The sequence below is a fragment of the Dermacentor albipictus genome, chromosome 1 (genome assembly GCF_038994185.2).
Source record: "Dermacentor albipictus isolate Rhodes 1998 colony chromosome 1, USDA_Dalb.pri_finalv2, whole genome shotgun sequence".
NCBI classification, from domain to species: Eukaryota; Metazoa; Arthropoda; class Arachnida; order Ixodida; family Ixodidae; genus Dermacentor; species Dermacentor albipictus.
This window is the reverse complement of record NC_091821.1, coordinates 404,596,094-404,609,397: the sequence shown is the minus strand read 5'-3', so window position 1 is coordinate 404,609,397 and position 13,304 is coordinate 404,596,094. Positions and strand designations below refer to the sequence as shown.

Below are 13,304 nucleotides of genomic sequence, written 5' to 3'. Positions count from 1 at the left end.
AGTGCTATAGATACATAATATGCAAGTAATGTGAAGTGTTTCACGGTGCTGTGCAATTTCATGTTTATCGCTGCGACCGTACTGTGCGCAGAGGAGGTGGCTTCCTATTGGCAATTTCAAATGACGTCCTGCCAGACCATCTAGAGGCTGTCTGGGTTTCCGTAACTGCTGGTCACCAAAATACATCATAGGCGAATGCTATCGCTCGCCCTCTGCACAGCCTACGCTTTTCCATCACCTGCACGACTATGAACCTTGTTCGCACGTGATTTCCTTCAGCTCCTATCCTGCTTCTGGGCGATATTAATATTCCCAGCATAACCTGCAACGAACAACATTCTTCACTCTCTCCCTTTTCGGCCAAAGCTAAGGAGTTTTTATACGTGTGCTCAGTTATTTCATTGTCACAGCTAGTCACACACTTACACATGTAGCTTCTAATGCCGCAAGCACCCTTGACATGATTTTCACATCCCACCCTGATACAATCTTGGAGATTAAACACCTGCCTGATGTAAGCGATCACTGCCTGCTTGCGTTTCCAACGAACGTTTTAACCCCCAAACCAAATGAAAAAAAAAAACTATACGTCGTTAAAGAATCACTAAGTTTACCGCCATAAATAACGAATTAACTGCATTTCTCGACACTTTCCGATCAAATTTTGAAAATCGTTCCCTTCAGCAAAATTGGGACTTGTTCGCCGCTTAAGTTCAGGAACTAACTGAAAAGTACATTCCATTCAGCATCATTACCTCCAACTCTGATGTTCCTTGCTCCAATATCCATCTGAAGCGCCTACGCAACCGCAAAAAACGCCTATATAGCCCCGCGAAACACACGAAAACGGACACATGCTGGTCTGCTTTTAAGTTCGCTCATAAGCACGAAAGAACGTTAAATGAAACTTTCTATCTAACGTACTCTCCTCATTGTTGAAGACTAACGTTAAAGAGTTTTGAAGTGCAATCAACCCCTTGCGTGATGAGCACCTCACTCTGGAAGACGCATTGGGCATCCTTATACTTAAGAAACAGTGCGCTGCCACCCTTAATGAAGCATTTGTGCAAAATTGCGCTGTCCGCTGCACTGACCGCCTACATCATATATATATATATATATATATATATATATATATATATATATATATATATATATATATATATATATATATATATATTCACCAGTACGATTATGCAGTTATGCCTGCAGTGATCCTTGATACGGCCGGCGTTGCGAAACTAACTGAAACCAAACCAAATCAGGAACGTGCTTTCACTGCATAAATCAGGTACCAGAAATGAAACAACTAGTCATCGCCCCGTCTTACTCTCAAGCACTAGCTGCAAATCGCTCGAATATTACTCGTGAACATCCTAGAACTCAATGCATTTTTTACTCCAGCTCAGCATGGGTTCAGGAAAATATTTTCAAGTGAAACTCAGCTTGCAATCTTCACGCACCAATTGCATCGTACTCTCAATCGTTCATCATTTGCAGATTGCATTTTTTAGACTACGCTAAAGCATTTGATGAGGCCTGTCATAAACCTTTACTTTATAATTTAAGTCAGCAGGACCTTGACACTAACATCCTGAAGTGGATGAAATGCTTCCTATCTAATTCCTCTCAATTTCTAACCGCAAACGGCCATAACTCCTCACTTCGAAGTGTAACTTCTGGTGTGCCATAAGGTTCAGTTCTCGGGCCTCCATTGTTTCTCATTTGTATTAACTTCTTTCTGGACCGTTCCTGATTTGCAGGTTGCCCTTTTGTTTAGACTAGGCTGAAGCATTTGATAAGGTTTGTCATAAACGTTTACTTTATAACCTGAGTCAGCTGAAGCTTGACACTAACATCCTGAAATAGATTGAATGCCTCCTTTGTAATCGCTGTCAGTTTCTAAGCCCAAACGGCCATAGTTCCCCACTCCAAAGCGTAACTTCCGGTGTGCCAGGAGGTTCAGTACTCTGGCCTGTTTCGTTTCTCATTTGTATTAACTACTTCCCTTCCTCACTATCATCCAACATTCACTCATTTCTCAATGATTGTGTTAGCTTTGGTGAAATAACTAATGCAGAAGATCCTAACCACCTTCAGTCTGATCTAATTAGTGCAGCTAACTGGTGCAAACGTTGGCTAACGGAACTAAACGCTGTAAAATGTAAATTGAGTAATCCCAAATGACTAACAGCCCACATACATATCAGCTAAATAATGTTCCCTTGGAATTAGTTCTTTCTTATAAATACCTACACTCTAAAAACTACGAAGGGTATGGCAGGAGTGAAGCGGCCGGTTCACTCTTCAAAGCGTCGTTTTACTCTCGCAAAATGTCGAGGAGAGTGAAATGCATTGTTCACTCTGTCACCAAGGAGAGAGTGAAATGTGCTTTTCACTCTCCCCTTCAGAGAGAGAGAGTAGAAGTACTCTTATGGCAATAGAGAACAAAACGTAGCGTAATCTTCTGCTTCAACTGTAGGTGGCTGGCCCCGAACATGGCAATGTATCATTCATGCACGCTGAGCAAAGAACACATCGTTTTGCTTCTACGATGATGATGCTGTGTGGTGTTTTGTGGCGCAAGGGCCAGGTTTGGCCAAAGAGCGCCATGACAAGTGGTAATGTTAACGATGTATTATGGAAGATGTGACTTGGCTGTAAAGCGGCCTAAAAATAGTCGCTGTAAAGTGCGTAAAATCTACGTGCTATAAAATTATGGCGATGACTAATGACGAATACTATGAACATTAAAATCCATCGTAAAGGAATGATGCATTGTTTAAAATATGCGAGATGTTAAATTGCTTACAGCACTACTGCCTCGCCAGAGCCCTTTAACCACAAGGGCCTAGAGGCATGTGCTATTCAAAATAATTATCGCAGCGGCATCCTCTGAAGAGAGGAAGCGCTACGAACGTGTGGGGCTAATAACATGCAACACAACATCTTTCAAAAAACCTAGGACGGCGTTGGTGTCAAAGAGTGGTTCTGGGCCAAGTAACATAACAGGATGAAGGGGGATGTGGTGCCGGTATGCTAAGAGAAAATGTTTTTTTCTTTCGGATTCGGCTTCCCGACACTCCAGTAGGACGTGGAGGACGGTCAGCCTCTCCCCGCATCTACCACAGGTTGGAGGCTCGTTTCCCGTGTGTAAGAAGTTATGTGTGCCAAAAGTGTGTCCTATTCTTAGACGGCAGAATAGGACATCTGTCCGGCGGGATTTTGTTACAGGAGGCCAGAAACCTAATTGTGGCTTTATTACATGCAGTTGCTTCTAAGAGAACAGGCCGCCGCAGTTCAAAGGAACGCGTAGCGAGCGCTCTACTTTTTCACTCGGATTTGCTCCACCGCGCGCGCGCGCTCAAGATCGCGGAACAACACAGCACCGGAGAAAGGTGATCCGTGCACCGGAAAGCTGCACCGCCGCCGCGAAGGCCAGCCAAAGGAGATCGTATGTCAGCCATCTCGCGTCGCTACGAAAACACGACAGTCGTTCGTCATGCCTTGGATATAACAGCAAATCCTCCACGGTAAGTGAATTCTAACTTAGGTGCACATTCTCCGTATATGTCATGCTATCGCCAGGAAGTCGTCGCTGCGCTTAGCCGACGCGATTGACAAAGGACTAGGCATACGCGCTGTGTCTCTCCATGTCAATCGAAAAAGCCAGTCGTCGCGATAACTGCATGTGATTTTATCACGTTGCCGTTGTGCGTAAGAGCTTTAAAGATCGCAAACGCTGCCAGAACTATGGTATGTTCAATAAGACGCCAGGCGAGAGGACGCTTAAAATGGTTCGCTCACCAGCCCGTGATTCCGAGCCTATGCGGAGCGTGATTAGCGTGCGTTTTGTTTGTTTGAATTTATTCAGTTTAGCAGTCTACTGTGTACGGAACGCTGTTGAACTAAGGAATCACATAACAGAAGGCGTCATTTTGCTGGCAGCATGCTTTTTTTATAAATAAACCGCGCGCTTGACGGTGTCTCGCGCAGGGGGAATCTGCGACCACTGAAGTTACGTGCAGCACCAGTGCTAGTTAGAAACTTTGCCGCTGGCATTCAGCTGTATGCTGCAAGAGGTCAGTTGGGCGCGTTATCTTGAACTTACTGAAAACGCCTAAGGAATCCATGTTTTATGCTGAAAAAAGTATGAACCCCATATAAGCGATCTAGCGCGCGGCAGCTACAAGCGACGCGATGGAGATGGCTGTCGCGTTCGCTCGTCGCCTACAAGTCGTACTCCGTGCGAGCGACGATATTGAGCGACGCCTCCCCGGTGTTGCCGGCATGAGAGCTGCAATCACGCGTGACGCGTGCTTTAGTAATTTACGTTGATGTATTTTACTAAAAAAGTAGCATAAAATATTTCCGGAGGTCTTGCCGTAGGTTCTTACCCTTGCACGTATAAAAATTGAATCATTTGCTCGTTCCGCGCTACAATCGGTAGTATTTGAGCGATGTACATCTAGTTCCGGCTTCGTGCTATTGGCTAGTCGCTCATAGCACTTTCGGGCAACGAGCGATGATTTCTAGATTTCCAGAACCGAGCCATCTTTTCAAGCGACGGCCCGTTTTGTCGCTCGTCGCCGTCGCGCACTAAATCGCTCTCACAGTGTTTATCCCTAAGACTGAACTGTTTTTGCTCATGTATTAAAATGGTGTGGTTATAGGTAGGTCTGGTTTTGTCTCCTGTTGCGGTTTTCGTGCATGGCGCGAAACTGAAAGGATGCTTTTGTCTACGAACTCGGTGAATTGTCGAGCAGCTAGTTATGCATCGGCATCGAATATAACGGCTGCAGTGTGGAATTACAATTGCAAGGGCGCTTTGCATACGCTTATTGTTTTGGACATGCCTGTGCATTTGCTAATATGAGTTGGCGTGTCAGAGTTATGTCATATGAATAGCTAAATCAGCCTTCCCTTGGGGGTTACAAGCGTAATGTGTGCATCTTGCTATTGCATGGCAGATCAAAATGTGTTTATCGCTTTAATATTTTTAGTAGAGAAATAAAATATGAAAATAAAATGTTGCTTTAATTCCGTGTTACCAGTCTGTCGTACACAGAACAATAGGTTGGTGTAATAAACCAACAACTGCGGTTTAACTGCAACTTTTACATGCCTTCAAGAATCTAAAATGCTAGATTTCAAACTGCAGCAGTAGTCGGGTCTGTCAAAAATGAACTCCATTGTGCACCTCATACATGAAAATAAGTTCATGCCTTTTAGCAAGCTTAGATGCAGGCCGCAGTGAACTTTCTTGTTAGTATTGAAATGTGGGTAAGCTTGCCATAACAAGCCTCGTTGCCCTTTTTTATAGGCACATCCATATATCCATTGAACTGAAGGACAATATTTTCATCCCTACTGAGCATCATGTTTGCAGCTATAATCCTCAAATTATGGCTTCAGCAGTGGCACAACCAGGGATGGTGCGGGGGGCACACTGGGCACGTGCTTAGGATGTGTCACAAATGGTGTTTGCGATACACCAGGCTCATGGCAAACCTATGATGTCTGAAAATGACCAATATTCTATTCATTAGCAGGAGTATTACAACATTCGTGCCGAACGAGGATGAACTGTCCGTTATTTCTTTTTTGTGTAAATCTAAAATTGAAGTTAATTTAGCAGTTGACTGTTGCAGTCATTTGGATGTTTTGCATGCATTTCACTAAGACTAAGAGCTAAGACTTTCTTTTATTGCCATGGCCTTGACTGTCTTGATAATGTTTTGCACCATGCCCTTGTGTTGACTTTTGCATATGATATTTTTCAGGCACCCGCTTTATATAACTCAAGAAGGCAGCTGCAAGGACACGAGGATGTGAAAGAGGCAGTGCAGCGTGACTTCACGTAGTGCAGAGGAGCCAATGCCAAAAAATCAAAATACATTGCCATGCAATTTGGACAAGAAAACTAGTATGTGGGTATATTGGGTGTACCGTTTGACCAAATGTAACCAAAATCAAGATACAGTATGTTACACCAAGATGAAAATTCTCACGTGCTCCAGGCAGTCATCTTAACATGGTATATTTATGTAATGTCTCCGCTTGGAAAGTCAAATCAAGTATGTTCTCTGGAGACAAACACATAGCAGCAAGTGTCATTGAAAAGTTAGAAATGTGTTTTAAAAAAGCTGATTAGTTCTGAGAAGTGACTGCTTTTTGTCTTGCCTCTCAACAGATACATCCATGTGATAAAAAAATAGTGGTACAATGAAATTGCATATTTGCTTAGTGACAGGATACATACTTGCAATGAGCACGGTGCCTGTGTTTACTATAAAAAGCAACAGCCCATGCTTGGTTAGGTTAGGCCCACTACAGCATGCAGGCATGTGTGATTGGCGCTTTTTTTTATTTCTGTGTCGTAAGGTTTATTGATGTGCGTATAAGTGCAATGGCACGCAGTATGGCTAGTACAAAAAAAGGGGGGGGGCAGATATATGTAGCTCACTGTACACGACACAGGGCAAAGGAAATCTGTGTTCAGCAACCATGTTAAATGCTATGTACATAAATTTTACAACGCTACTCATTCGAAGTGCATACAGGTGCATACTGAAGAAAAGTTTTCCAGGGTACATAATTTAGTGCGTAATTTACACTAATTTTGCTCTAACGACAAGACATAATAATTTGAATATACTGCACGGAAAAACCTAGAGCGAATTAAATTGTGTGTCAGCTTCGTGTGTATAGATATAGTCTTTCCTATGCATTAGGTTTTTCACGTAATGCATTACCAGTTGACAGCCTATCTTATGTGTACTCTGTTAACATTACAGTTGTTTATTAGTTTACTCATTTGTTTACTTATGAAATGCCGGTGTATATATATTTTCAACATTTGACATAACCCTGCATGTTTTGTAGGGACAACCCAGGACGTGCATTTCTCAGCACCCAGTCAACTGCCAGAAGTGACTCGAACACAGGCCACCAGTAAGTGGACATCAGTTGCAATTTCACATTATGCAGTTGGCTGCTGCCTTGTACTGAGGCTTTTTTTTAATCAGATGGTGGTGTCATTCTAATGTACATTTTGACCACAAAGGTGGGATCATGTCTCACAGAGGCATATATGGTTGCTATTCTCTGCGAGGGACGTGTTCTCGTGTTCGTGAAGCATTTGTGTTTGGCAGTATTGTCGCCCAATGAGTCAGATATAAACACTGTAACTCGCCACTGCTGGGAAGCAGTTGCGAGAAACAATATATATTATGACGCTGTAAAGTTATTTCATTATTTCGAAGGAAAATTTTGCAGCAGGAAAAAAAGGTTGCTCTTCCAGGTAAACATGTCTTTGTGTCACAAGTTATTTAGGCAAACCGTGGATGCGTGAAATTCCTGACTTATGAATATATTTTAATTCATCCTTTAGTAATGCTTCTAAAAGAGACTAGAAATAGCATGTGACTACCTCTCCAATCAGCAGATCATACACTTACAATCATAAGTGGTAGTTCCATGCAGTCTCGCACTCTATATAACCTTTCCTTCCAGCAGCATTGTAACTGGCGGCTGCGTTTTCAGTAGGAGGAGTGCACTTGGCACTGTATATGTATGTGTGAATTCGGATTTCTTTGTATGTGTCGGCTCACTGACACAAACAGTGCAAAAATCAGTTGTACCATGAGGCTGATGACGCCTTCTGCTGCTAGAAATGCGGCACTTCATATTTTATAGTACTGCATAACATTTAAATCAAAGCTAGCACATAAGGTGATCAAGAAAACTAACCGCTGTTATAGCTGTTTTCCTCAAAGAAAGCTTGTCCTTTATGGACTGTGTTAATCTGAGCTCTCCACCGATGTTTCAGTAGTATTATCCCTTAGTGAGTGAGAGATTGGGGGCAATTAATCGTGTTAGTCTTTAGGTGGTGTCCTAATTATGTGTATTTGTTCCAACAAAGTTGTCCAGATTACTTTATTGTGTAGTGTAAAGCTTATGAAACCATCAGCAACTAGTGAGTTGCTAACATGCATATGCATTTGTCACTATACAGGTGGCACTCGGCTGTACCACTGCAGTGCTGCGGAAATTGCCAGCACCAGCGGCTTTGCAACAGCTGTTTCACAGCATGTCGGTATGTGCTAATCTATAGTTTTGTTGGGATGAGTTAGTATTGTAGACCACTGCTACTCTGCATTGTGACAGATCCATATGATAAGTGATGTAATGGGCACAGCGAAAACATGTGAATGTTTTACTATGCTACATAAAAAGGCTCTCCTTTTCTTCACTGGAGCAGGGGAGAAGAGCATGCAGGCACTCCTGAATGTACATATATTTCAAAACATGAGAGAGACATATATATATATATATGTATATATATATCCATATACATATATACATATATACGTATACATATATATATATATATATATATATATATATATATATATATGTATATATATATATATATATATATATATATATATATATATATATATATATATATATATATATATATATCCACACATACAATTAAACTAAAATCAGGGACATTCCATCTTTCATTTTGAATTGACTTGTACAGCGCAAAAATACAACACAGACCACAGAGAAGCCCGCATGTTAACAGGTATGACACACACAATAATTCAACAGATTTGATACTTCAGGTGTGCTATTTTTTGCAAGGGGGAAGGGAGAGGGGATAAAACCAGAAAAAAGAGTGGAGTGGAAAATAAAGGAATCGTGCCAAAAAGCATGAGAAAAATTGTGCAGCCAGGATCGCCAGTAGGACATCTAAAAAGCACTGATAAAATTACATACAGGGCCACCTTACGTATTGTTTCAATAAACTCAGATCACATGCAGCCATTACTGCAATCAAGTTGTTTCCTTATGTCATGAGGGAATGATGCGGGCCCAAAAAACTGTTTAGAGCTGTAGGATTATGTTCCATGCTTGCCTCATTACCTGCTTTTTATCATATTATTATCAGCTGCTTATGTTAGGGACAAAAAGTAAGAGTACGAGCTTTTTCCTAATTCGCCATTCCCCACAGCATGTCTTTCTGACTATATGTACGTGCAGATGATCCATAGATGAAAAATATTCAGTACAGTAGAATCTCATTACAAGATACACTTGGTTTTAAGAGACATCTGAAAAAGGTTTGGTTGGTTTGCCACATTAACAACACTGTACACAAGAGTCACCTTTGTTACTAACGACTTTTTAAGTATTCACTACTTCGAAGGGACACAACCCAGACACATTCATTCATGCACCTTGTGTGCTCCGAAGGGCGTAAAGATCACGCAATCCTCACACAGGTCAAGTGTGCATGTCTCTTTAGCATGAACTAGAAAAGGAGGGCAACGAGGACAGTGCAGGGCAGAAAGTGTCGACAGTTGAAGCTGACGAGCGTCTAAGAGCACCTCAAAGGCACTGCGAGCAACAAGGCTTGCAAAGTGAAGTTTTCAACTTCCAGAAGTTAGGGAGGAAGCTAACACAATCTACAGTCACTAAAAAGCTGTGAATGTCTTCTTTAAAGGGCCCCTAAACCACCGAGGTTGAAATTTAGTTGCGGTGTTTCAGTTGTACATGCTAAGGCAACGAACACGTAGCCACGAGAATTTTTCAAAACGGTGCAGTAATAGTGGAGCTACGTGTTTGATTATGGAAAAGTAGTCCTCGCTCAGTTTACTCTTTCATCTGGTACACGCCATCTGGACAGTATCGTCTTTTCCTCGCCTAGTACACCTCCAAATGTTACGGGACAGGCCATCACCAACGAGCTCTGTTGCTGCCGCGCATGCCCGTCATCCTGCGAGGGGTGGCGCTAATGACCTTGCCGATACAATGGAACTGTATGGTGACTCTAGTTGAAGAGCCTCATAGGGAGACCCTTCCGTTGGCGTTTCTGTTCTTTGCCCCCATTGGCTGCCCACAATGGCATCGTGAGCAACGCGACGAGGAAGAAGGAGTGTGTATTTGCTTGCAGGCCTTGCCGGCAGTCGTACACTTTCGTTCGACCAATCGACAGCACCGGAAACTGGTGACATTATCAGAGACAGCCTGGTGATGTCAGCACAAACTGGGGGGTGCAGGATAGGTCCAGAGAGGCGCACGGGGTCGTTTTCGTCATATTGTGGTGCTCCCACAGTGCTACGCACTGTGGTGTTTGGCGTCGTCAATTGTGACGGCATTCTGATTTTGATGCGCATGTTTACTTGAAATGTTCAAAAAATGTCGAGTGGTTTAGGGGCCCTTTAAGCCACCCTGAGCAATTATTCCTTCAGATATATCTAAACATACTTTAGTGATGATGCATAATAAGCTGATCTAGTCTGGCTCCTCAGTGTCTTAAAATTTTTGGTTTCAAGAGACATGTTTCCCGTGCCTCTTGAGTATCTCTTCTAATGAGGCTTAACTGTAATGTACGCACACAATTGTGTAACTCCTCCTGCAAGTATTATTCCTTAAGCCTGGTCACTGATGTGCAAAGCTTGTGGTTAAGTTTTGATGTCCGTACTTCTTAGAGCTATGTTTATTAATTCAGGCTGTTCTTATTGGTTCTTCGATGCAGGAGACAATGACTACGAAATTATTGGCCCTGATGACGAGAGCCCTCAAGGGGCAAACGACATCTCTGTTGCAGAAGTGAGCCCGATACCACCTGAAGTTACCATGACAGGTGGCACGGCAGCAATAGATACAGAGACGGCCATGTCTACTGCAGCTGCAACAGTGTACAAGGCAAGCAGCAGTGTGTCAGCATCAGCAGCAGTGTCAGAAGGAACCGCACCAGGCCTGGTAGAGCAACATGTGTGCTATCACTGTGACTTTTTTTGTAGTGCATTTGCTCAACATACAAAAGCTTTTCACCATGACTCTGAGCCAGTGTTCTTGTGCAGCAAGTGCAAGACTAAGTTAGGTGTTATAACACAGTACAAGCATCACTTTAAAATATGCAAACATATTACAGCTGTTGCCTCCCCAGCCAGCCCACATAGCGACAACAACGTGGAACACATGGTGGGACGCACCTCTTCCCCATCAGAAGATAGTAGAGACTGTCAGTGTTGTTGCTAGATTAACTGGTCTTTGTAGGCAACTAGAAGGACAACACAGGTGTCATAAGATTGTTGTTTATGTTGTTGTTGAAGAGGTAAAAAAGAAGTTTGATGCAGCTGAAGTGCCAACTGATATTGAGCAAATCAAAAACAACCACCTGAGAAAGCAACACTATCGAAATTTGGGTATCTATGTGCCGCCAACTCTGGTGAAGATGGCATAGGACAGAAGTGTGATGAAAATCACACAGACACTGCTGTTCCATCACTGGTCACAGTGAGCACTGACTTGTAGGGCAAGAGAGTCAACTGAAACGAACATTATGGCATAGTGTCATGCTCCCATGTGACCACTTTCCATGTTATTTTGCATGATACAGCTCAACCTCCAGAAACGAGACTGCAACTTGTCTGTAAAAAGCTTTCACAAAAAATTATTCACAACACTATTAACACAGCAGTACCTTCTTTTTTTGTGGGTTCGAGGTTCCCGGGTGTCCAATAATGCAAAAATTGCGGAAAAAAAGAACATGTGTCGTACTTACACCTTTTTAACAAGTACGAGGGGGACAGAACTTTTCTAGTCATACATCTTCATCATACTATCAAGTTTTTAAATGCCTTTTATAATTATTATTACCAGTTATATCTGAGTGCATTGTATGCATTTAGCAGGTGTAAAATCAGGTCAGTTGGATCAGATGCCTTACCTGCAAGAGAGCCCTATATTCAAGAAATTTGAATTAAAATAGGTACGTTACAGATGCAGTCTTTCAGCACTTTATTGCGTGTGGTTTAAGCATTGCTCAGTACTTTTGTGGATGGCAGTTTCAACCGGCACAGCACTGCGCTTTGTCACGGTCACGTGTCTTCAAAGCGGTGTTTACCATTTGTGTTGATCTGTTTGTGTATTCATAGAGCAAGTTTTTAATTTATTTTTTCCGCATTCTTGTGCTTGCACTAAGCTTGTATAAGGCAGTTACAAAATGGGCGTCACTATAACGAACTGTTCTGTTGAGCTTACACTTGCAAATAATAGTGTTCAGATGGCCGCACTTCCATGTAGGTGCACCGATAGCTTTGGGTATGTGCTCATGTTTGTATAAATCTTATATAAGCTAGTTACAGATTGTATGTCACTAAGCATTGTGATATTCTTCAAAGAACTGCTTGGTTGGTTGTACACTTGTGAATTAGTATTGAGGCGGTGGTATTTCCATGTAGGCGCACTGCTAGCTTTCTGTGTGCTCACGTGTTTGTATTAAGCTTTTACAAGGGAGTTACAGCATGTACGTCACTAAGCGCTGTGATATTTTTAAAGAACTGCTTTGTTGGTTTTACACCTTTGAGTAATAGTACTCGGGTGGCACTAGTCGTGTGTAGGTACACAGGGACCATTTGTATACATTATGCTCATGTAAAGCAGTTACAAAGTGTATGTCACTAATCACTGTGATATTTTTTGAAGAATTGCTGTGATGGTTTTACACATGTGAATAATAGTGGTCAGGACACAGTACTTGCGATGTATAGTTGAATTTATACAGTGCCAAGACATGGGCTGTATATGTACCAAAAGAAATGTATGTCATTATATTGTTGTGATTATTACTGTTTGGATTTTATTAAACTCTAATAACATTTTTTCTTGTATCTATTGAGGTATGGCAATGTGTCATGCAACCAAACTGAGGACCTGAACTTGTGCATACAAATAAACAGCTAATTTAAGAGTATACTGCTCATATTCTGCGAAACCAGTTTAACAAATCTTGTACTACAATGCTGGAAAAATGACAGGACTGACAGGGATGTACAGAAAGAGTTCTGCACTGGCTGAAGGACTGCCCCACACTTGCGTTGCGTTTATTGGAGTAGAACAGTAACTGCACTTCTATTAAAAATGGGACAGTCAATGCAGAAACCTAAGGCAGACGAGCAGATGTGGCACATTTTTTTCAGGGCCCTCCATGCCTACTACTGCATTTCTAGTCTTCCTGTGCTCTTCGTATAAGCCCCTGTTCAGCCAAGGTTTTTACTCCATGACAGTTGTTCTACTGGGTTCGTAGCAATATTGAAGAAAAAAATGCAATGGTTTTCAAGAGTTTTCGAGGCCCCGACACAGTAACTTCAAGGACCTCGTGTGATTTTTTTAGTAGTTTGGACAGGCAATAACTTGTTCAACAACATCGTTAACTTTAATGCAAACAAAAGAAAACAAAACAAATCGCATTTCACTGATTTCAAACATTTGAAAGACTGCTA

General features: G+C 42.1%; 2 protein-coding genes across 15 annotated transcripts in view; one reads left to right on the top strand and one right to left on the bottom strand.

Annotated features, from left to right (window-relative positions):
* The window catches only part of LOC135903595 (uncharacterized), a 1,541,440-nt gene that overhangs the window by 295,966 nt on the left and 1,232,170 nt on the right, over positions 1–13,304 (bottom strand). The window lies entirely within an intron of this gene.
* Positions 3,426–11,750, top strand: LOC135903594 (uncharacterized). 2 transcript variants are annotated; one of them, XR_010564855.2, is made up of 5 exons: positions 3,426–3,533; positions 5,784–5,930; positions 6,886–6,954; positions 8,018–8,098; positions 10,553–11,750. XR_010564855.2 is itself a non-coding variant. In XM_065433910.2 (5 exons), the coding sequence occupies exons 2-5, from the start codon at positions 5,878–5,880 to the stop codon at positions 11,056–11,058; spliced, it is 705 nt and encodes a 234-aa protein (XP_065289982.1). In that variant the 5' UTR covers positions 3,426–3,533; positions 5,784–5,877; the 3' UTR covers positions 11,059–11,748. The 2 variants fall into 2 exon arrangements, 1 of the variants encoding a protein (XP_065289982.1); XM_065433910.2 differs by having other exon boundaries at positions 5,784–5,926; positions 10,553–11,748.